Raw genomic sequence first — 24,222 nt, forward strand, 5'->3', positions numbered from 1 at the left:
CTGGAGGCTCAGCCAGCGCTGAGTTTCACTGTGCGTCTGTCTCCAGGATGTACCGGCCACAGTAATAAAGGAACATACACTGTAATAAAACAGAAATGGAACAGGGCTAATCCATTAGCATTTGCTAAATTACACATGCTGTTGAGTTGTTACACTGATTAATGCTACCTCTGCTCTCAAAACACATTCAGAGGTTTCTCTCCATTAGTCTGTAGTGTCTTGAAAAGTACAGTGCAGAGTGCTGTGTGTTATGAAATATTCAGCCATGTTAGTGAAAGTGGAAGGAGCTGTTTTAACCCAGACATCTCTCTCTCTTTCCCTCCCCCCCTCTCTCCCCCTCTGTGAAGAAGCAGCAGCCACATCTGAAACTGGGTTAATAAAATCCCACCTCAATCTAAAGAGCTCTCATCTCTTGTTTTTTAAATGCTCATACAGTGCAGCACGCAACACGCTGACAAAAAGAAAATGTGATTTCACTCTGAGGGTTTCATGAAAGGTGCTTGTTATAAAGCACCTAATGTTTTTTGATCTTATTTTACATGAGGTTATTTTGTGTTATGTTTAGCCAGCAAACAGGTTTCCTGAATCTAACAGTTTCTCTCATGAGTCTAAACATCATAGCCGTGGAACAGAAAGCAGACTGGCTTCAAATCTGGACTCTGGAATAAATTTAGCCCGTTTCACCCTGCAGACATGAGATGGGCTGATTATGCTGAAGACTGAAGGAGCAAAGGTCACCGCTTGTCTTCGGGGTCTCCCATTGGCTGCACCGAAGCACCTATTGTCTGTGTGATTAATCAAATTAAGATCCAAATAAGCTGGCAGGTAATGTAGATGAAGTGGATCTGTGGTTTGATTTGTGTCAAAGGTCTGGGGTATTTTAAAGGGTCTTTACAAAATTATCTTCCTTTGTTAGCATCACTGGGTTCATGCAGAGGTTGTGGCGCTGCAGGGTCTTTAGATGTGGTTTGTTAATACAGTTCAGACTACCAAGGCTGAAGCCTGTGCACTGGTGATGCTTTTCAGCAAAACTAGCATATGGTGGTGGATCATACCCTTTGATCCAAATGAAATAACTTGATATCTTATTTATAGATGACAGCACGGTCTGGTTTTAGTGCTCATTTTCTCCACAGGCAGGGTCAGAGTGAGGTCAGGATTATAGTCCTGATGGATATCACAGAGATTGTGATTATACTGTTCTCAAGTCCAAAACGAGGACGATTCCCCACACATGCAAAGTAGACTTGCACCTGCAGGAACATACGTGTATTCTACATGTGTCTGTCTGGAATTTTCCAGCACCTCTGGATATTTTTCTTTCTTTTTAAAGACAAGTTGTACCAGCAAAGGTAGTGGCAGACCTCCACAAATTACATGGCAGTTTTGGCACCTTATCCATTGCCTCTGTTCCCTCTAGAGCCACATTTTTCATTTCTTATTTTTTGTGTGGATCAATACCTTAACAGTTGACATTTGTTACTATAAGTGTCTGAGGGACACATGGACATCGATACTTTCACCTGTGTGTCATCTGTGTCACCAACCACAGAAACTGTCTGTGAGACGATGCTGCTGCTGCAATTCAATGTAATCCCACATGGAACAAATCAGACATCTGAATTAGGAGCACACTCTGAAGTGAGTCAAATGCTCTACAATAAGATGGGAACATGAAGATGTAATACCTGTAAAATCAGCATGATCTGGTATCAGGTGTTTTTTGTTTGTTTTGATGTCTTGTTGTTATTTTTGCATTATTATGAAAGGATAGATCCTGTTTGGGCTTCACACTCAGCTCAGAAACATGTCCTTTTGCTTTTTAATTTCAGTGATGTTGCTGCATTTTGGGTTATTTTTAACATGCGGTTCTGTAATGCAGCATTAAATAATAAGCCTATTTTCATTTACAGCCGCCATTAACATTTAGAACGTATTAAGGAAAACATTATCCTTATTCGTCCGTGTTAACATTACTGTAGAGACAAAGAAATGTCTTCTTTTTTGGCCTATTTTGTATTCCTTTCACAAGTTATACTCTGACTTTCAAGGTCAGAGAAATTAACATGTGCAGAGTATTGGCTGAGCATCTGGTGTTACTGTTTTATAGCTGAGATTTTACTGTTTTATTTCATCAGTCACACTCAATGGTGCAACACACAGTCATCCAGTTTCTGTCTCCAGCTCTGCACTTTAGTTTGTTTGGAGCAGTAGCAGCCGTTTTCCTGAGCCCACGCTGCCCTTTCCTCTTAATTAGCGGGAGAAATGACACAAACAACCCATCAATGCAAGGACAACAAGCAGCACTGAGATAAGAATGATGCCCGCCAGTTCACAGTGAAGGTGAACAAGGTGGATGGATGAGTGTGGGGAGTAAAAGCGAGGATAGCTGAGGGGTGGGGGTAAAGGGGGGGTGTCCAGATAAGGTTTTAGGAGTCTCTGACTATGCGGGTTTGTTTTTCCTATTTTCTGCTCCATTGAGGACGGCAGGGAACTGCAGGGGCCTGCAGGCTTGATAGGTCATTACTGAGGACGGCTCCACTGGGAGTTGTAATGTTACAGTGGCTGTGACATGTGTGCTCCATGGCTGTAAGCAGCATTTTAAATGTTAGTCACGGCTCGGGAGGAATTGCCTGAAAAAATAGAAGCCTGTATCCTGAGAAAACATCTCTGAGACGCAGTAATTAAGGACAATAGGCGCTACCTAAGAAGGAGAAAACTTAAAAAGTGCGCAGGGACTGGAGAAAAAGAACTACTGAATACAGAAAATGTGTGCGATAAAAAGGTAGAGCGAAGCAACAAAGTGAAACAAAATGTAAATCTACATGTAAGGCACGTAGACTCCAGAAGGCCTGGAGTATTCAGTTTGATTTAAACAAGGTGCTTTTAAGAACATAGAAAGCAGCATGTAAAACCTTTCATCAGTCAGAATTAGCAGGCCTCAGCTACATGAATGCTCTGATGTTTGAAACAAACAACAAATTGATATTGGACCCTGTCTGAAGGCCAAGGTGTTTATAGGGAAGATATAATAGTCAATCAAATGGAAGTGACAGGGCACATTTTCAAAGGAGCCTTTAAGACATTTATCTGGAGTGACTGCAAGGTTAGCTGTGGAGGAAACCAGTTGGAATAATGAAGTTGGCATATATCAGTGTCTGTAGCTCTTCCCACTGTGGTCACATTCAGAGGCTGCTACGCTTAATATTCAGACATTTTTGGAGACGTTCGTTAAGGCCCAAACAAACCCAATGGACATCACAGAACTAGAGCAATGTGGACTGTGGCTCACATCACATGTATTAGGTCAATAAATTTTCTTTTGAATGTACTGCACCACTGACTCGCTCTGTTGACGATTCAACATGCTCCATCGGCTGAAACGCAGTAGAAGACATGTCCAATTCACACCACTGCTGTAGGACACACTGACAGCCCAACGTCAGTTCTGATATCACACCCAGTACACAGGAAATTGCACAGAGTGAGAACAGGGAAATGTTTACATCCTGCTGTTTTTTGGCTTCCACACACGTGGCCAGTCATGAAGGATTTTTTTTGGAGACAGCTGAGCTTACTGTCCTGACTCTGGAAGGTTACTGGATGGAGGGTTTAGACAAGAAGCACCTTATTTGAAACATACTGGCTTTTTTGCAACAGCTTTCTAAAACAATCAGACTCCAACTATCATGGTCTCTTCACATAGTGATTGACAAGCAGCGGACAGACAGACAGTAAACCTCAGTCTCTGGGTTTAAACTTCAGTCTCTTTTTAGCCTCGCACAGCTGCTTCTGTCAAAGTTTATTCATACAAATCAGTACAAAGTCTCGAATGCCTTTGAGGAGACACTGTCAGAATGTGAGTGATGTTTTTCTCTCACCATGACGGTAGGCTCTCAGTGTGGCTGACTGTGAACTCTGTCGCTTCAAATACACTTTACGAAGTCGTCATTCTTTTCCTGCGCTCACACTCATCCTCAGCCCAAGCATAACAATGTGTAGCTGGCCAATTATGAAATTTGATCTCAGGGGTTGGCTGCTCTTCTGCTTTCTTTCTTTCTGCTGCAATCTGGCATCTCTTTCCTCCCAGTGGGCTCATAATCAGAGACAAAAGGCCAAATCTGCCGAGGAGAGGGTGCTAGTCACTGCTAGGCAAAGTGTCAGGATTGACAGAGGAGAGTTATTCATATCTCTGTCTAATGCCGCTTCATTACCTTTGAGCCAACCAAGTAATTAAGGTTTGAAATTGGATTCTGATTGACAAACGCTGATGGGCTGTGTTTCATCACTTATTGACATGCAGAGGGTTCAGAGTGACGGCATCTCACGGTGACAGCCGCGCCTCGCTGATTGGCAGTGACATGAACCGTATGACTGACAGGTCTCCAGGCTGAGACAGAGGGTCATTAGTGCACTGCAGTGGTGCAGACATGTTATCTGCCCTGAGCTGTGTGTGAGATGCAGTCGGAGAAGTTAAATGGAAGGCAGGGATACTTTCCACTCTTTCCACAAACACGTCATGTATCATCGAATGTGTGATTTTTTTTCCCTCTATCCAAACACAGAATCCACTCCAGTGTCTGCAGAGACGATGACTACCTATTGATTCCAGCATGCTGTGAACACAGGTCCACATCCGATCGCAGGAAGTGGATTACATGCAGGCAGATGCACAGCTGAGATAGCAGGACAAATCTTATTTGCTTCATTTCCTTTAGATAAGCTGGGCGAGCTGGAAACCATTCTGAACATGTATTCAGCTCTTTGTCAAGGGAAGGACTCCAACTGTTAACTCTATTATAAAGTGCATTATAAATTAGACTGGCCTGACTCTGGTCTGTATCTGCAGAAGTCTATCAGAGCTTTGTACTTCTCACCCTGAAAGATAACGGGATGTTATTGTCGACTCGAAGCTTTAGTGGTTTTGATGTTTTTGCCAGGTTTTACTGCTTGTGTTCGAGTTGGGGTTAGGAGTTTTTCAGCATCCAAACTGTATTTCCATCATTAACTCACAATAGATTGCAGCACGTCTGTATCACCTGCACTAGCACTAGGAAACTTTGGGGTTCGTGTAGGAACTGGTACCTAAAAAGAGGAGTGAGTAGATATGAATGTGTGCACATGGGGTATAAGATTAACTGAGTGAGGGAGTGATGTCGATGTGTGTGGATGAACAGTGCAGTGTGCCTGTGTGTATGTATGAGGCAGGTGCCGTGTCTGTCCCTGTGCATGCAGTGACTGGACTGTTATAAGCTTAATTGTTGTGCTGTGTTAGTGAGTTATTCAAGTTATGGAGCAGTTTGTTTGTGGATACTGCTGTTTCCAAGATACACCAGTTCATTTCTCATCAGTGTGTAGGAGAGAACAAGAGCAATGTTTTCAATTAACTGCATTTTTAAAAGAAAATATTACCAATAAGTAAATAAATGATTATCAAGCTAAACATTCCATATTAAATCTGGGCTAACTGAATAGAAACACAACCAATAGAAAAGTTTCAACCATCTGCTTCAGTTGTTAAAAAAAGATTAAGAGGTGGTTATAAATCTTTGATAGGCCATTTCTCCTTGTTGGAGCCATTCCTTGGTGGATTTGCTTGCCGGGTTCAGATCATTATTTTGTTGAAAGGTCTGTGAATGCTTCAGATGGTCAGACTTTTTTTTCAAGCTTTTTTTATATGATGCAGTTTTTATTGTTAAATCATTCGCTGCAAGCTGCCCAGTCCCTGAGGCAGCAAAGCACTCTTAAACATGTCCACCACTATGCTTCACAGCTTCTTCTTCTTTGGTGTGTGCCAATTATGTCAACTGTTATTGAGGCCAAACTATTCTGTCTTTGATTTATCTATCCACACACATCATTCCAAAACTGGGTTAACTTCTGTTAACGGCAGATCCTGTGATCTGTGTTTAGGGTTCTTGGAGACTTTTAATCAAAGTGTCTGATCTTGGGCTGACTTTGCTCCAGTGGCAGTCATATATGACATCTATAACCGTTTGTAAGGGTCTTCGAAATCTCTGCAGAGCAGATGATGTATTGCCATACCACTAGATGTGCCATTCTGGCCATCCAGTGTAAATGTAGCCATGTGTGCTTATTATTTATTTCTTGATTACATGTGTTGAAAAAGTCAACATTTTCTATGGGATATTATTTTCCCCACATGACCACATTTCTCTCAGTAGCTGCTGATGGTGTGTTCATGTTTGCAGTTGAAAATTCAACATTAATGAATCGCTGGTCAGTAAGTTTGGTAACAAGGAGGACAAACAGACAGTTTATTGACTTGTATCACTATATAAATTATTTATGAGTGTGATTACCTTGAAGGAGACCTTCTCTTATGCAAGACTTATTGTTGTTGACTGGTGCAATATAATAGGGCCTCCCTATTGTCATTGTGATTTAGATGTTAGCATATGCAGTGCAAATAAGCCATAAATATAACTCTATGTCATATGTGCCAAGTGTGTGTGGTAGTGATTAAACATGTGTGAAGAACAGGTATGGTGTCTCTGTTAACTACAGAGAGGTTATAGAGATACTATGGCAAATGCCTCTGTACGTCAGTGTGAGCAGCTGTGAGGTATGCTATTATAATAATTAATTATAAATAATTAATGTTTCCTACACTTAAAGGGAGTATGCTATTGTGTGTGTGTGCGCAGCATATAAACCCCTGTGGTGTCTGGGTGCAGCAGGCAGAAAGAGGTCTGTGGCTGAGCAGAGGGAACCTGCTGTTTAATGGTCATCCGAGATGTTCTCCGCCATTCGTCATTACTGCCCACTGATGTCAATGTGACATTATATGATTCAGTTTCCTGTGAATTACCACAGGTGGGGGTAGGTGGGGGGGGGGGCATACACATTAAAACACAGCTAATGATGGTTAACTAATGCAGCTGTTGTCTAATAAACGGAACAGTATAAATTATTAATAATTCCTCATACACACATCTGATAACATTGTATTTTAAATTCTTTTGAACTCAGACCCCGGGGAAGTTATCTAGAATAACAGCAGGCTGCCAGGAGGAGCAGAATATGCTGATGCAAAGTGAAGGTGCTGCTTTCTATCTTTAAGACAAACCTGATCTCAGGGCCAAAGAGCTGAGCTGCTGAAGTTGAAGTTGAAGCTGAAGGCGGAGTTTTTAGTTATTTCAAAGCATGAAAAAACTCACCACATATCACATAGTGTTCCCTCGACCTCGGTCAGCCCACTTTAGCCACAGAGGTGTGTGATAGGTGCTTTTGAATGGAGGAGATTCTGCTTCGTGGCTGCAGAGGAACTGTGTGAACTGTGTGAGGATCTGTGCAGGAAGCTGAAAAATAAGGCCAAGCTGGGGAGGATAAATGAATCTCTGTCAGGAGGTGGTAGAATTCCTTACTGACAGTCAGCGGTCAGAAAACTAAAATCACAAGCATGGAAAGAAACCAAACTCCTGAACTTAAAGCAGAAAAACAGCAGGGTAGGCTAAACATCATGTGATCAGGGCCATGGATAAAATTAGTTTTCCTACATCAGTTTGACTGCTTCATATGTAATCGTGTGAACTTTTGCTTTATTGTGATACAACAATTTTTTGGTCACAACCAATCAGTTATTTAGCATGAAAGGAAACGGCCACCCCTCGCTGTGTTTTGTGAATTGGTCTTGATGTGGAGGTGCATACTCTCATATATTGTATTATTTAAGTCTTACGGCATATTATAGAAGGCTAGTTCAAACACTTTTGCAGCAAACACCTGGAGAGAACAGATGTTTGTTGTTTTAATCCCAGCAGCACAAACAATGTGGCCAGTGGGGAAAAAAACAAAGATTATAAAAAAAATAATGATGAGTGGCGTGTCTGCAACGTTTTAGACTTCCCCTGGAGATCTCTCAAAACAGTTCCAGTTGCTTAAAGGATAAATATCACACTCCATGTGTGCTGCTTATTTAAAAAAACATAACATGCTGTTACAAAAATGGAGGATTGTTTACATAAACTTTTATGTACAGTGTTGATCAAAATAATATCACACAGTGACTCATTGAGATGTTTTAAATCAAAAACACTGGTGCTCGCCGACACAGGAACACTTTTACGACTCAGAGGATTAGTCTGTTATTGGTTTTGGTCTTTAGGGGCATTTGGTGACAACAAAGAAAAAATCTAAAGCTAAGCATTGCCAGGTGTGTGAAGCACACACATGGACCCTGTGGAAATATCTGAAGGTAAGATACAATAACATAATTCTTCTTGTGCTGACGTTCCCTTAAAACTGTATATAACTGAGTGTTTTCCTTGAGGAGGGAACTTATTGACATAAAGTTTCCTCCTACACTTTTCTTTTAGTTTGAGAGGTGAGCTTTGAGTGTTGTGTTGTGTTGTGGCAGCAGCATCTCACAGGTTGTAGCTTTGAATGGTGTTTTTTATGGAAGGTTTTAAGAAAATCTCTCACATTTGCAATGAACACGATCACTGTCTGAACTGTTAGTGTACTCTATATTATATCCTATGTTAAACCATTGTCTTATCTGTCTGTGGATGCTCTCCTTCATCCAGGTCATAGTCATGTCCAATAGTTTAAATTGAGACAACTGAAGAAGCCACTTGGAGGAGTGGCGAAACGTCTTAAAAAAAAAACACCTCGAGTTCAGATGCCTCGATTTAAACTCTTGGACATTATCTTATAAATCACCCCTCAGAAATAACGTCTGTTCAGAACTGACATGAAAGTATTCAAAGACTGAGACTGTTCTGACTTGACAGTTGTGTTTCTCCTGTTCAGCCACTGATTGATGAGTCCATGTTTATTCCATGTTCATTCATCCCCCATGTCTATTTTGCTTTTCTGCCAAATGGAGCCCAGCGGCTCACAGCTCTCTAGTCTTTAACTGGCAGATTGATTGTGCTGTCTATAATCCTGACCACCTGCAGAAAACACCAGGCTGATGTCTGGTAAAATGTCACAAAACACCCCGAAGACCACAGTGTGGCTTTTTGCAGCCAGATGTCCCTGAGAAAGCATAGACTTGTTGTCGGAAATGTGAATGGTAAAAAACGATGAAAAGCCCCAGTGTGGCTTGAGAAAGCAGTGAGTCACTGTGCTTTCCTCCGTGCGATGTTATTAGTGCAGAGCCGAGTGGTGACTGTGTTTCCTCCATCAGATGCCAAAGTTTTACTGCCTCCATGCTCATATTTACTCAAGGCAGAGTGAGCGGGAGTGGGTATGTGTGATGTGTGTACTCAGGGAGGGCTGCGTCAGGACACCACACCTACAGCAACACACACAGACACTCACAGTGCTGCACACAGTCCAGCTGTAACATGAGAGAAGCTTGGATAAATATTAGTTTCACTTCAGAGATGTTGACCGACAGTCAGGTGTACAGTTTGCCTTTTTTCTCTCAAACAGGTTAGTTTTGTTTCATGAGGAAAATTAAGAAGTGATTGGCTGAGAGTATGTATCATCATCATAAATTGTTAAAATTAAAGGTACTTCCTGTGTTAAAGCCCCCCCCCCCCTCATGTCCTACAGGTGAAGGGAACTCTCCTTATGGGCTATGGTGCAGTTGGAGCTCAGCTAAAGATGCTGTAATAACTGATGTCACGATGTGCCTTTGGCTGCAAATGAAGCTGCAGTGATGTCTGCCGGTTCATTAGTGCTAATTCATGTAAAGTGAAGGGAAGAGACGAGAGAAGAAAGGCGGAGGATGAAAGCAGCTGTAATGAATAAGGACTGAAGAAGGCTGGTGCCGTCTTATGCAGATTTCTCCACTGCATTCAATTTTTATTTCCCAACTTCATTTGCACAAACGCTCGCAGAATTCTGTCCTTTCGCTGTGCGCCTCACGTCACCCTGCACAGAGTTTCTGATCTTCATGCTTGGTTTTATTGACAGTGTGGGAGGAGGATGATTTTGGTGCAAATGATTCTCAGCAGTTTTTTTGATAGACAGAGAATATTGTCTACCAGTGTGTTCATTAACAGCAAGTCATTTCTATGATGTCTTTGCAGACACATTATAAGAAATCACAGCCACTTAGCATTTCCACAGACAGGACGAAGTGGCATTTTCACTGCTCCCTGTGGATCATTTATCATAGTCAGGACTGCTGTAGTTCAGGTGGTACAGCCATCAGTCACAGGGTTAGTGGTTCCATTCACAGCTCCACCTATTCTGTGTCCCCAAATTGCTACTAATGGCATGGCTGTGTGTCTGTGTATAAAAATCAAATCTATAAAAATGCCATTGAGGTTGTCAGACTTTAGGCTTCAGCACAACCACAACATTTCCCATAAAAAACATGATTACACATATTCAGATGCACCAGGATATTTATTCAAAGGATGTGTAACAATCAAACAACTGAAACCAGATCAGTCTTTGGCATGATGTCCTGGCAAACATCCACACTTAAAATGAAAATAGAAGGACACCAGGCATCCTCTCTCTGATCCTTACAGTTCCACCTGTGTGTAATAAAAACATTAAACAAGTAATAGCAGATTATCACTGTCCTTTAGAGAGTCAAAAACACATCCATTACACACACATTTGCTTCTTAGCAGGTTCAAAATAATTGGATAAACTTTGAAAACTATGCTTATTTAACAGGAAATGGCTCATCCGTGTTGTTTGCCTAATGTCTAAATTAATGACAGTCCATCCAAGATAAATGCTCTAAAAAGCATGGCGGCACTGTGTGGAAAGAGTATGAGCACCAAATTTCATGGCGGTTCATCTGCAGTCACATCTCTAGTTATTAAAAGTCAGTGTCTTTCTACCTAAGCACCTGTCAAATGAGTGTTGTGTAGCTGTGTGAACGGGTAATGCAGGTGTGCAGATAATTAGCACACATCTTGTCATGAATTTGAGGGAAAGGCAGAGCTTAGCTAATGGAAGCTGAGAAACATGGCTGCTGCGCTCTGAATGTCAGGGTCTGAGCCTAATTGGGAGGATGTTAAACTGCAGCAGAGCTGTCAAATGTCGACCAATTATGTGCCCTTCCCCTTGTAGAGCTGAATATCATTGTCTCATTTTAATTAATGCATTTTAAACCGGCCGAAAGACAAGCACATTAACTGGGATTAAGCAGGATTTATACCTGCAATCCATGAATGTTTTTTCTGAGATTGTTATATCAGTTGCGTGTTACTGACTTTCTTTTGTTTCTCTTTGACCTTTGTCCAGATTTCCTGAGAGTGGTCTTGCCTAAAGAAAGAGAAGACGAGAAGAGGAAACACTGAACAGACACCAGGCTGAAAAAGCCCAGAACATTAAAGGAACATGGTTCAGCGTAATGGTGACTCTGTCCATGCAACATATTTTCTTGGCTGATCTGACTGGCTGAATGCAGACTGAGGGACCAATGGAGCAGGTGGAGGAGGACCTGAACCTGTCCTTTCTGCTGGACCATGAGAGAGATATGATCCTGAAGGTGCTGCAGAAAGATGAGAAGCTGAGGAAACGAGAGGAGAAGAGGATACGGTGAGGGCTTCAGCATAGTTTGAATTCTTGTTAATCCCAGTCACTTTTCCTAATCCCCTGTGGTGTTCTCTCTTGTAGAAAGCTGAAGAATGAGCTGCTGGAGATTAAACGAAAAGGTTCCCGACGGCCCCAGGAACTGGGGGAGCGACAGTGTGCTCGCTGCCTCAAGGCCCTGGGTCTGATCTTTGACCGCGGAGATCTGTGCGAGGCGTGTCAGCTACGCGTCTGCAGCGAGTGCCGTGTTACGGCTCCCAATTCACGCCAGTGGAGGTGTAATGTTTGTGCCAAGATCTCGTAAGTGTGATGCCTGCAGGGACCAGAGCAGTGTTTGGAGGAGGAATGGAGTCCAGATGGTGTTTTGTAAGAGGATTAATGGCAGCACATCTGTCTATATTTGTCTGTGAGGGCCTCAGGTGCTTCTTCCACACAGTTTAAAGGGAAAATCCCCCCACTTCTTAGTCAGTACTCTTTACTGAAAACAATAGCACCGCACAGGAAGCCTCCTGTGTATAAATATGTTAAGAATTAGGATAAATATGTAATATTAACACACACAGCATCTCCATTAGTCCCTGAGGGTTGTTTTGTACACATATATCTCTTGAACTTTTGAGGCAGCTGGCTTTTCCTCTCTATGAATCCATTTCGGTGTAAAGTCTTATTTGTCTTCTCATGGTTGTGTTAGACTGCTGTGATTCCTCTGAGCTCTGCTCACAAGGATACATCTTACACTGTCTGCCCTGACAGCCTCTGTCTGGCTGTTGTTCATCTGAACAGTGTGATAAAGCTATGATGACAACCAATAACTGCTGCTTGAGCTTGAGCTGCTGTCACTGCTGTGACCTGTTGTGAAATAGCATTTTATTTATATGATTCATTTAGATCGGTTTAAAAACAAGTGCAGTTAATATAAATGCCAGCTCTGGTTTGTGTGTGATGCACTCAGTTTATTAGCTGAGACTAATACCTAGAATGGCTTCCTGTTATTTTGTCAGCCCTGTTTAGACACATAGAAACACCTCTTTGTGCAGCCTTCAAGCAATAATTAAACGTTAAGCCTTCATTTATTGTTACCCCAGTGTCAGACATTAGTTTTAGTGTGTATGCTATTGAAATGCTTTCATTTAATTCCTTCGCCTCATATGTGAGTCTGGACGGACAGAGATGTACGCTTGACACAAGAATACAGCCGCAAGGATCCTATCTCACTCTCAAATGACTTCTCATTCACTTGCCGGGTGCTTCTGGTAGACAAGGACGAGCAGTGTTTGGAGGAACACACCTGTTTGGATTTCTTTTCTGTTTGCACATGCTGTGCTTAACATAATTGATCCCATAAATAAATTAAGATTGAATGTTTTCCTGCAGTTATCCTGAGGCCTCAAGGATTCTGTATATGTGGAGCAAAACTTTACTTCTGCCCACACTTACAACCCACAGCCGGAGTTTTCTAACATTGTGTGAGGCGACCTTGATTTGTTGAGTTCTCAGTAATTTGTTTGTGCAACAGGGAGCTGAAGGTGGTGAGTGGAGAGTGGTTCCTGGAGGAGCGATCCAAGCGCTTCGAGCAGGGAGTGCTGAGCAGTGATGTGATCAAACAGACAATCATGAGCAGCCCGACAAGTGAGTCTGACTGCTGATGTTCTTCAGACTGTCAGGCTGTCAGTCAAACCATTAATGACATCTGTTGAAATGATGTGCAGGAACGGTGCTGATTTTATCGATCAATTATTTTTGTTCATAAGCGACAGACAAAAAGTCTACAGAGAACCTTCCAGCAGCTTCCGAACCAGAAAAACCTGACACACCAAGATCCAGCAGAAGTGCAGTGCTCAACATTATGGATGCCGCCAGGAAGAAAGGGTAGGGACGGAACGCAAAACACAACATGACCGTACAAAATACTCACTAACGTGGACAGGATACAAATAATCTCACACTTCAGTAGAAAGGCAGTAGGAAAAAGGCTGCTTATGTAATTTTTCAAAGACCCTGAGTGCATTTTAAATTACAAATTGGATTGTGCCACTCTTCTGCTTGGCTACACTTTAATGGTTCCTGAAGGCATCACACAATGTAATCCAGACAAAAAGCAGAGCAGCTTGGGATGTGAGGACTGCTCTGATAGCTAAATCACAAAGCTGCTTCAGTTTTAACATCACAGAGAGCTGCAGTTATTTTACACAGCAGTGTCTGTTGAACAATTCATCAGACAGAGCTGGAGCAGTTAAGCAGAGTGAACTCCTTCAGCCATTGTCTGCTGAGTCTGGGGCCAACAACCAATCTGTCAGGTTTCTCAACATGGCCGGCAGATTTTCAAAATACTAAAAAAAACAACCAACAACTAGTCACATGTAAACTGAAATCTGTACAGAACCCCTGCTGAAGATAAACTACTCAGCGGAAATAATCTATTATAATAATTACAATTTTATACACCAGGGTTGTTCATCTCTAATTACAGCCAATTTCCTCTGCAGGATGCAAAATGAATGAATGACTCTTGATAAACCAAAGAAACCAGTAATGGGTCCACAATAATGTACATGAGTGTAAACACAGTAGATAACAGACTGTGTGTGTGTAGGAGGATGAAGATGGATAAGAAAGGCAGCCGGTCCCCTCTGAAGCCAGAGAACGGAGTGGACAGCGACAGTGTCAGATCGGTTTCAGATGGAGATGCTCAGAGCATGCGAAGTGGCCGCTCTGCTCCAAGTCCGCTCTCCAACAGGTGTCCATCACTTACTGTGCCAACTATGAACTGCACATTGTTACACACAATCATAACGTTCTTTCTGGTTTTCAGGGGTGGTCCGGTGGCTTTGGAGTCCTCAGGGATACCGACGGTACCCAACAACCTGCGTTCCCAAACTCCAGACAAATCCTCCACTTGCAGCGACAACCGGAGGGTCAGGGTCAGCGACTAATACACTGAAACAGCCAAACACCAGCGGAGAAAATCCATATTTATTTTTTAATTTAACAGCTTAGCTGTGTGTGTTTGTTTTTGAATGCAGCCTGATGGAGCAGAGAGTGTTGCCAGTTTACACTCCAGCGACGGAGCTTCAGAGAAGAAGGCCGGCGGCCATCACAGAACAGACTCTGGCACTCCAACCATTTCTGTGTCCAGGGCCTCTGTCTCCTCAGGTATTGTCTCTACAACCCATAACCTTCTGTATCAACTTGAGACGACATGAGTCCTCCTGTCGTCTCACAGCTTCACAGACACACACACACACAAACATTTCGATAACTGAGTCACAGTTTCAGGATGTGTCAGAGGCAGCATATCACATCAGAGGTGATGGTAGACAGCCTAACATCACCTCTGCGGGCTGATGCAAAAACACTCAGGCTGTTAAGTGTCTCAGATAAAATTACTTCTTCTGCTGGCGGGAGATGTCACTTCGCACAAATTACACTATTAACTTACACTCATCACTGTCTGCTGCTCCTCTTCATGTGCTGAACCCTCATTTTTAAGTATAATCTCCTGCACTTTGTCTCTCTCAGTATCAGACCGTTTATCTCCTCTATGAAGACGTCTGTCAAGATTTTAAAACGGCTGTGATTAGTATGGTTACTTTATAAAGAACTGCTGAGTTAAAGCGCTGCACTTACTGCCAAACATATCTTTTAGTGTACAGCTGAAGATGCTCTGTATTTACAGGATGAAGGATAGCACCACTATATATACTGTTGATGAAGATTCTCAGTCATCCAGGTCATCATACGTAGAGAAGGTTGAAGCAAGGCGTCTGGACTTGTAGAGTTTTCTAGAAGACGTTTCGCTGCTCATCCAAGCAGCTTCATCAGTTCTAACTGTTTGGTGGGGAAACATGGTTTATATGTGGTTACAGACCTCAGTGGGTGGGTCTGGGTAAAACTTAAAAAACTTAAAAAACAATAGCACTAAATGTTTCATACTTACCTGTGATGTTCTGGCTGACTGGGCCAGGTGAGTCTAACGACTGGCTAACGACTATGAAACTGCCGGAGGGGGACTGGTTGACAGCCCTTTGTTCTTACTGTGATTATGTGCAAACTTCCTGGGAATGGATGGAATCACTGCATTGTATGTGGTGGAAAGATGATGTCTGAGGCCACCACCTCTGTTAAGGGAAGGTTTTTCCAGCTTAACATAGATGGCTTCCTTGACTCCTCTTTCATACCACCTTTCCTCTCTGTCTAAAATGTGAACGTTGTTGTCCTCAAAGGAGTGTCCTTTGTCTTTAAGGTGGAGGTGAACAGCTGAGTCTTGTCCTGAGGAGGTGGCTCTCCTGTGCTGAGCCATTCTTCTGTGGAGTGGTTGTTTAGTTTCTCCAATGTACAGATCAGAACATTCCTCACTGCACTGGACTGCATATATCACATTACTGTGTTTCTCCCTGGGAATCTTATCCTTCGGGTGAACCAGTCTCTGTCTCAGTGTTGTCATAGGTTTGAAATGGACCGGGATGTCATGGTTGTTGAAGATCCTGCGGAGTTTCTCTGATACTCCTGACACATATGGAATGGAGATGTTCTTTCTCCGCCTGGTGTTGTCCTTCTTCTTGTTGTTGGGGGGTCTTGTTTTTGTGGCTTTGATGAGTGCCCACTTCGGGTAGCCACATGTTTGCAGGGCCTTCCTGATGTGGTGTTGCTCCTTCTTCTTCCCCTCTGAGCTGGTGGGTACAGTTTGTGCTCTGTGCTGCAAGGTCCTGATGACTCCCAGTTTGTGTTCCAGTGGGTGGTGTGAATCAAACAACAGATACTGGTCCGTGTGTGTGGGTTTCCTGTACACTTCCACATTGAGGCTCCTGTCCTCCTCAATGTGTACTGTGCAGTCCAAGAAGGCCAGATTGTTGTCCTTAGTGTCCTCGCGAGTGAACTTGATGTTGTTATCCACTGCGTTGATGTGTTCTGTGAACCGTTCCACTTCGTTGGTCTTGATTTTAACCCAGGTGTCATCCACATATCTAAACCAGTGGGTGGGGGTGGTTCCAGGATAGGAACTCAGGGCTCTTCTCTCCACTTCTTCCATGTAGAGGTTGGCCACAATGTTTTTTAAGTTTTTTAAGTTTTACCCAGACCCACCCACTGAGGTCTGTAACCACATATAAACCATGTTTCCCCACCAAACAGTTAGAACTGATGAAGCTGCTTGGATGAGCAGCGAAACGTCTTCTAGAAAACTCTACAAGTCCAGACGCCTTGCTTCAACCTTCTCTACACTATATATACTATACACTCAGTTATACTATATAACAGTTCATTTGTACCAAATGTTAGTACTTAGTGTGGGAATGAAAACAAGATTTGGAGCAATAACAAATGCTGGAACTGCACATGTGCCAACCCTGTACCACTAATGTTACAGGGTCAGTGTGGCCCAGTCTTCAGACATACCATGACCTCAATGAATGAATCTTCAACTTGTCATTTCAGTTTGTCCATCACAATCATCAGACCTAACATCTTTAAAATCTGATGGAACAGCCTGAAACATCTCAGATCATGAAAGGACAAATCAAGCATAGGAATGTGCCCACAAACAGAATTTACAGGCTGTGATATCAGAAACAAGAACATAAAGTCTCTCAGTATACAGTCAGACTTTGACTTTTATAGTTTCACCCTGTCTGTTTCTGTTTCTCTTCTCAAATTGTACCTTTTGAAACTGTTGCCTTTTTCTCCCCCTTTCCTCTCCTCCCTCAATGTCCCAGATCACAGTCGCTCAGAGATGGACCTGTCAGTTCCTGGTTCTGAACCCAGCGATGATGCTCTCAGTCTCAGAAGCCGCTCGGTCCCTGGGATCAACGAAACGGTAAGCGACATGCCTCATCCTCACAAATCTGATTTTCTGCAACATATTCAGTACAGATTCAGATTTCTCACTCACGCGCTTCTTTTTTAAATATCCATACATATTGAAGTGTGTAACCACATCAAGCTGTGGATCTGTGAGCCAATGCGTCAGATGTGTGGCCTGAATGTTAATTTCACATCAGAGCTCACTTCAAAGAGCTCAACAAGCATCCAAACGGCTGTATGCTGAGAACAGGTGGAGGATGTGTGCGGCCACTATAGGGCCGCTTTGTCTGCTAAACATGCATTTATATTCAAAGCAATTCACGGAAACACTGAGACACACATTTTCTTTTCTTAACTTACTCATCCATTCATGCTTACAAGTTTGCTGTAAGCCAGCTAGCGTTGTGCTTTTGCACATGAAAATTGAATTACCACACTTTGCTGGGGACTTGTCTGATTGAATTTACTGCGTCCACCCACACAGCTGCTGCACACAGTACAAAGACGCTCTGGCCAGCCTCCCAGATGTCATCTCTCTTTTGATTAAATGTGTCATCTGCAGGAGTTTTCTGATGAGGATGCAGAGGAAGACATTGATGCCCTGATGTCGGCCCACAGCAAGACTGCAGGCCGCCGCCTCAGCAACGCAGTTTCAACGGTAACACCCACCTTAAAGCTAAAACAAACAGAAAATATCAAAAACAGATACTAGGAAGTCCTGTGTGCTCTGTACACAGCAGCGCCTGATGTGTGAGTCAGGTGTGTGTGTTCTAGAGTTGACTGTGTAAACATGGTGTGAACTGTAGGGTGAGAGCTTGTGTCACGAACACCCTCCACGCTTTGGAAGCCCTGCTGCATCTACATAAACTAACTTCATCAGTAGTAGTATGATAATGTGAAAGGCTCCTGCTTTGTGTTTGAGAATAATGAAGTGTCCTGTGCTCATAGGCAGCAGTTGATTCAGATGGAGGTGTTTATCTAAAGGACAGTGTGGATTTCATCTGCACATGGTTTCAATTATCTGTCTCTTTCTTCCCTTAAAAAAGTGGAGATCAGTATGAATATGCTGCATTTGTCTATAAGTAATAATCAATACTAACAATGGACCAACTGACCATATAAATCGTACAGCTTCAACAGCAGTCGCTGTATTGCTTTGAAACAATAGGTGTGCGCCCTCCTCTGGTCAAGTGTATAAATCAAGGTGACAGCTTTGACTTGAGGGCAGTTTTGTCACCATAGTAACCAAGAAAATGATAAAGAAGCTTGTTGCAGATGGGAGGAGTTTGAGAGGTGAGAGGTTTGTTTTGGCAAAAGATTGGTTCAGATTGTACCCAACATGGAGAAGAAAACAGTTTTGTTTTTCCATGTTTGTAGTAATTGGTCCCTGGACTACCAGTTTGAAGGAGTCCTGAAACAGTGGCTGTGTGGACGTGATGAAAACATTTACATCACATCTTTAGAGTCTGACCCAAATAACAGAGCTTAAAGGAGGATGAATGTTGTGTGTTTCTATGACTTCATTTTGTCCGTGTTGTGTTTGCAGCCTGCTGGGCTGCCAGCAGAACAGTTTTAAATGCTGCTGTGTTTATTTGCTCAGGATGTATTATTGATCATTATGTTTAGATAGGTATTTAGACACTGCACAGTATCAGACCAGCTGCAGCTCAACAATAAAAGGACCCTGACGGTCCGTCAGTGCCTCTGGTGCTCTGGGTTCCAATCAGAACCACTGACAATGTGTTCTGTTAAAGCAGAACAATAACAGAGAAACGTTTAGGAAAGATACACTGCTGCTGCTGTTAAACTCTTTCTTCATCATAATTTACCTAAATTGCTACGTATTAAATTGCTATCGGTGGCACCGGGCTGGAGGCTCAGGTAATGGGTACTTCATAACATGGCTGAATAAAACCAAAGCTATTTCATGAAGTAATTTAATATTATCCTACAAATTACACTGGAGGCCATTTTAATTTGACTGGATTTCCCATAATTGCGCTAGACTTGGTCACATGCTAATTTGATGTATGTAATGAGGGAATCCCTCACAGACAGAACGTACAACAGTTTGGCAGAAAATCCAGTTACTCAAATGACATGAGCTGTTCATGACTCAAACCAGCTCATTGTTCGGCTTGTGTGTCTGTGTGTGTGTGTGAGCCGGTGAGTAATTTAACAATTATAAAGGTAAACAGATGAGAGACGCCCTGCCTTTCTAACAAGGCAATGGAGCTGCTGTGAATGGAAGAGGAAGCAGGTGATGAGGGACTTTATGCAGATAGCCCGTCACTGAGTCACTGAGCTGTAATGTATGCTGCCCACTGTTACATGACTCACTGCATGAAGGGCTTTTATAGATAATGGCTTCATGAATTAGGTTGTATTATTGCATTTGTTTACTGGTGTCATCTCTGGGATGTGTTACACTTTTTTCAAACTTCATTTTAATTTCCTGAAAACTGGTTATTTTGAACAAGCGTGTGCAGCCATGTTGAGTCAATGCTTTGAAACATAATTACCCCAACGTGTCTATATAGCTAGAGATAATAATTTCTCTTCAGAAACTTAAACTTCATAGGCTGACAGTTGGTATAATAATGAAGAAAGTGTTTGTCTCTCTTGTTTCCAGTATTTCCGATAAAGCTGTAAAAACCCATCCCTCTTCCAGAAAGAGCATGTGGGCAGAAGCAGCTCATTTGTAGACAGATATTGGACTCACAGAGCTTAAAAAGGGCATAAACAGAAATCTGTGGATTGTTTTGAGCTAAAATTTGAAAAATACATATGCATCTTAAGTTAATGAGTTAGACATCAGTATAAGACCTTTATAGGTTTAATGATACAGCAGAGTCTGAATTTATTACACAAGAGCCACCAAATTCAAAGTAAGCCAGTAAGTTCCATCAAATATAGTGCAGAATATTTGTAAAAATAATAATCAGTTCTTTCTGTTTGTGTGTTCTGTGCATCCATGCTGATTTCACAGCAGATTCCAGATGAGTTGTAATCTCTGTGGTTTCATCCGATAATCACCATGGTAACCGTGTGTAATGGGGTTTCCTGGGTGTGCTGCTGGAGTCGGGGTCTTGCTGAGGGTCTACCTCTATCACTAACACATCAAAAAGCTCAGTTCTTCCTCTTCATCTTCTTCTTCTTCTTCTTCTCCACTCTGTTATTGTCTCTGTCTAACTGAATCTAGTCTTCCACTCCCGGCTCAGAAAGGAGGTGGGGATACCTCAATGTCCCTGACTCGGATGCTGAGACTGTAAGTCTCCTCCTTTGACGCTTGTGCATGCATTTATATTCACCTCCGCTTTAGAGAACAATGATGGAATGCACCAGGACCTAAATATTATATACGTCAATACTATATTTCCCTGGATACCCCTGCATGTTCAGTGTGTGTTTGTGCATTTTTTTCTTATTTCCTCACACTGGCTTCCTGCAGGAAGCAAACCAGGCAGTAAAAGAACAGAGTGGCTGAATCCTAGCTGTTTGGCTTCTGCATTCCCTGGACGGCGATATTGTTATCAGGGGATTATGTCAGTGTTATCCTGTCCAGAGCTGCAGCAGTCATGTTTGTCCGCTTCCCAAGAAATCCTGCAGGCATAATTACCTGCTGTGGTCTGCAGTCTTTATCGTTATGAAATAGAGTTTTTTTAGATTACAAAATGTAAAGTACAGATTTTAATTTGAAGGGCAACCTGTGACACTCAATTTTTACTCTTCTTGTTCTGTTAATTAAACACAGTTATGTTCCATGTTCCTTTTATTTAATCTGCCTTTTATTTGACAGAGCAGTCTCCATTTTTTATGGATTGGAAATAATTGCCTGGAGTAGGCGATTCATTGAGTTCTCCCCCAGCAGCAACTCATTTTCACGCTTGTTTGTGATGTTTTACTGCTTCTAAGCACCTTTTCTCAGGTTTTCTCAGTATTTTCTGACACTCCAAGGACTGAATGATCAAATGACTGTCAGGTCGATTGATAGATAGTCCTATATAACCAACATATCAACCATACTAATGAGCTGTAATTCCACTTTCCTCTAACGTTCAGTTTAAAAAAGCAACTTTATACTGAGAGAATAGTAATGAGAGCCTAAATCCTGCACAGAGATCAGTCTTACTTACCTCATTCAGTCACTTTATGCTTCGTTTCACTGAGAAAAGAAAGAATAATCAAGTGCGTCACACGCATAAGGGAATTCTACTTGCACATTCTCTGGCATGTGATAACTCCACTACCACTACTACTAATGATTTTTATGTTTCAGGCTTCAAAAAAGCTGCATGCTACATTTTATTAACTTCCAGTAGTCGTTTATTGTTTGTTTTATGATGCTCTCTACCCATTCATGTTCATAAAAGGCTGCAGCCGTTTTATTTCCTCTGTATGTCAGCAGCCTCTGTGCCTCTCCTTCTCCCTTAACCCCCTTTCTGTCTCTCTCTTTCTCTCTCTTTCTCTCGTGTCCTAACAGAGCAGCATAAACAGTATGATGAGCATGTACAGCGAGACTGGTGACTATGGCAACGCCAGGGTGAGCGGCGAGATCCTGCTGAACATCAGCTACAGCTACAAAACCGGTGCTCTCAATGTCCTGGTGAAAGAGTGTCACAACCTTGCAACGGGAGACGAGAGGAGGCAACGCACAGACGCGTAGGATTGTGCACACACATAACACAAACGTGATAAAATACTGTGGAACTCTAAGATTTGTTTATGGCAGACACAATTTATTCTGTTTCTTAGAGGCATATGTCGATTCTTGAAGTTACAAGAGAAGATTGACAAATGAGTTTCAATGTTGCATCTAAACTGGTGACTTCACAAACCCTAATATACCCTACGAACAGTCAGTGGCACACATGCTGCTTTCTTCTGTTTATGACCCCGTCACCACTTTGATGAACACCAGACAAAAAGATAGAGAAAGACAAACACTCTCTGCTAGCAGTGGAAAAGGATGTTATATCTCTCTCTGACAGGTATGTAAAGACTTACCTGCTACCAGATACATCACGGCAGAGCAAGAGGAAGACGAGCATCAAGGCCAACACCATCAACCCTGTTTTCAATGAGAATCTGAGGGTTCGTGCTCGAAACACTGTAATCTGTCATCATTAAGAAACATGAGGCTGATGTGTGTATGTATTTTTCACAGTATGTGATCAGCCACTCCCAGCTGGAGACACGAACCCTGCAGGTGTCTGTGTGGCACCACGACCGCTTCGGACACAACAGCTTCCTGGGAGAGGTGGAGCTGACCTTCGACTCCTGGGAGTTTGACTCTCAGATGGAGGAGTGGTACTCCCTGCAGCCGAAGGTATGAGTCTGGATCTTTACATCCACCTCGCACAGAGAAAAGTCTTTGACAGGGTTAATGTGTTTGTGTTTAGGTGGAGAGCAGCATAGACTCCACCATGCAGTATAAAGGTGAACTGACAGTCGTGTTGAAGTACATACCTGCGGAGAAGAACCTCATGCTGCCTCTGGACCAAGTACAAGGTACCTTCACCGCTGTGGCCATCGTCACACTGTGATCATGTGTCCGTGTGCTGGTAGCTGGTGATTTCAGTGAAAGTTTGTTCATCATTAAAATAAAGTTGTGAGATTTTGAATGTTTGGCTGCACAGCTGGAGCTTGTAATAATGACTGACTGTTGCTGGCCTCCTGCTTGTTAGCAAACTTCTATTAATGCAGTGTCGTGCATTTGTGATTATTTTACACATTAACAAATCTACTTATTTATAGTGGGGCCACAGTATAAACCACAGGATCAGGAGAAAGGCAGTAGAAAAATGAATGCTATCAGCCACACCCCTGAAACAGCTGGGTTCACCATACCATATATATGAAAAGCTTGTTTAGTCATTACTGTCATTTCGAAAGCATCAGCATATCTGCGCTCATTTATGAGGGTTTGCTTACTGTGCACCTTCCCCCTCCCACTGAGAGACCTAAACACTTCACTAGCTCATATATATTCCTCTTACTTTTTCTGGCTATTTTAATCAGTGGTTTAGTCCACATGTGAATGAGTGTACACAGCTGTCCCTGTACAGTGAGGATTGTCCATTGTGTCCACAGTGAAGAAAAGTTTCCTGAAAGGCAAGAAGACAAGTAGCTTCACTCTGCCTAAAGGGGGCATGGTTGAGCTGCTGGTCAAAGGAGCCAAAAATCTAACTGCTGTGAAGTCTGGCGGCACCTCAGATCCGTTTGTGAAAGGGTGAGACGCTCTTGTCACCTTTTTGTATGCATGGAGTGTTTGTACTTATTCAGCCTCACTTCGCAGTGGTTTTGTGTCTCTTTGCAGTTATTGTTGTCATTTTAGTGTCTTAAGCCTGTTTAGTCACTCTTTGTAACCTAATGTAACATTTTGTGTTTGAACTTTTTGTTTCTACTTTTAATTTATTCGACTGCCTTTCCTGGAAGAACTGTTTACTGACACTCCACCTGCTCAGTAATCCTCTTCCTGAGCCTGATCTTTACATTCTTTCCCCCCAGATATCTCCTTCCTGATAACAACAAATCAACCAAGCACAAGACAGCAGCGGAGCGTCGCACTGTGAACCCACAGTGGAACCACACCTTCACCTACTGCGGCCTGCAGCCCGGAGACCTCAACAATGTCTGCCTGGAGCTCACCGTGTGGGACAAAGAGGCTCTAGCCAGCAATGTCTTCCTGGGAGGAGTCCGGCTGGGAGCTGGCACAGGTAGGACTGTCTGCTAGGGAAAAAAAAACCTGTTAGACAGTGGTAAGCATGTGAGGAAGACATTTCTGTGTCTCCTCATAAGGTCGAAGTCATGCACAGAATTTTAAACATGGTGGTAAAACCTCTGAAATGCTGCACTGTTCTCGGTGGGCTCAGGAGCTGCACACAGACGGTGAGGAGGCTGATGTGCTGTATGGAATAATGTAATCAGAGTCTGAAGATCAGCTGAAAA

At 42.6% G+C, this 24,222-nt stretch overlaps 1 protein-coding gene across 1 annotated transcript in view; it reads left to right on the top strand.

Moving 5' to 3' along the window:
* sytl5 (synaptotagmin-like 5) overlaps positions 1-24,222 on the top strand; it is a 31,310-nt gene that overhangs the window by 4,894 nt on the left and 2,194 nt on the right. The window contains exons 2-17 of the mRNA XM_028394143.1: positions 11,182-11,478; positions 11,557-11,772; positions 12,989-13,101; positions 13,224-13,341; positions 14,066-14,209; positions 14,285-14,393; positions 14,496-14,625; positions 17,184-17,284; positions 17,834-17,929; positions 20,474-20,539; positions 21,755-21,933; positions 22,263-22,365; positions 22,439-22,600; positions 22,674-22,782; positions 23,365-23,503; positions 23,782-23,990. Of these exons, the coding sequence (XP_028249944.1) occupies positions 11,342-11,478; positions 11,557-11,772; positions 12,989-13,101; positions 13,224-13,341; positions 14,066-14,209; positions 14,285-14,393; positions 14,496-14,625; positions 17,184-17,284; positions 17,834-17,929; positions 20,474-20,539; positions 21,755-21,933; positions 22,263-22,365; positions 22,439-22,600; positions 22,674-22,782; positions 23,365-23,503; positions 23,782-23,990 (2,131 nt within the window). The 5' untranslated portion in view covers positions 11,182-11,341. The remainder of the gene's footprint in view (positions 1-11,181; positions 11,479-11,556; positions 11,773-12,988; positions 13,102-13,223; positions 13,342-14,065; positions 14,210-14,284; positions 14,394-14,495; positions 14,626-17,183; positions 17,285-17,833; positions 17,930-20,473; positions 20,540-21,754; positions 21,934-22,262; positions 22,366-22,438; positions 22,601-22,673; positions 22,783-23,364; positions 23,504-23,781; positions 23,991-24,222) is intronic.

The sequence above is a fragment of the Parambassis ranga genome, chromosome 21, assembly GCF_900634625.1.
Source record: "Parambassis ranga chromosome 21, fParRan2.1, whole genome shotgun sequence".
NCBI lineage: Eukaryota > Metazoa > Chordata > Actinopteri > Ambassidae > Parambassis > Parambassis ranga.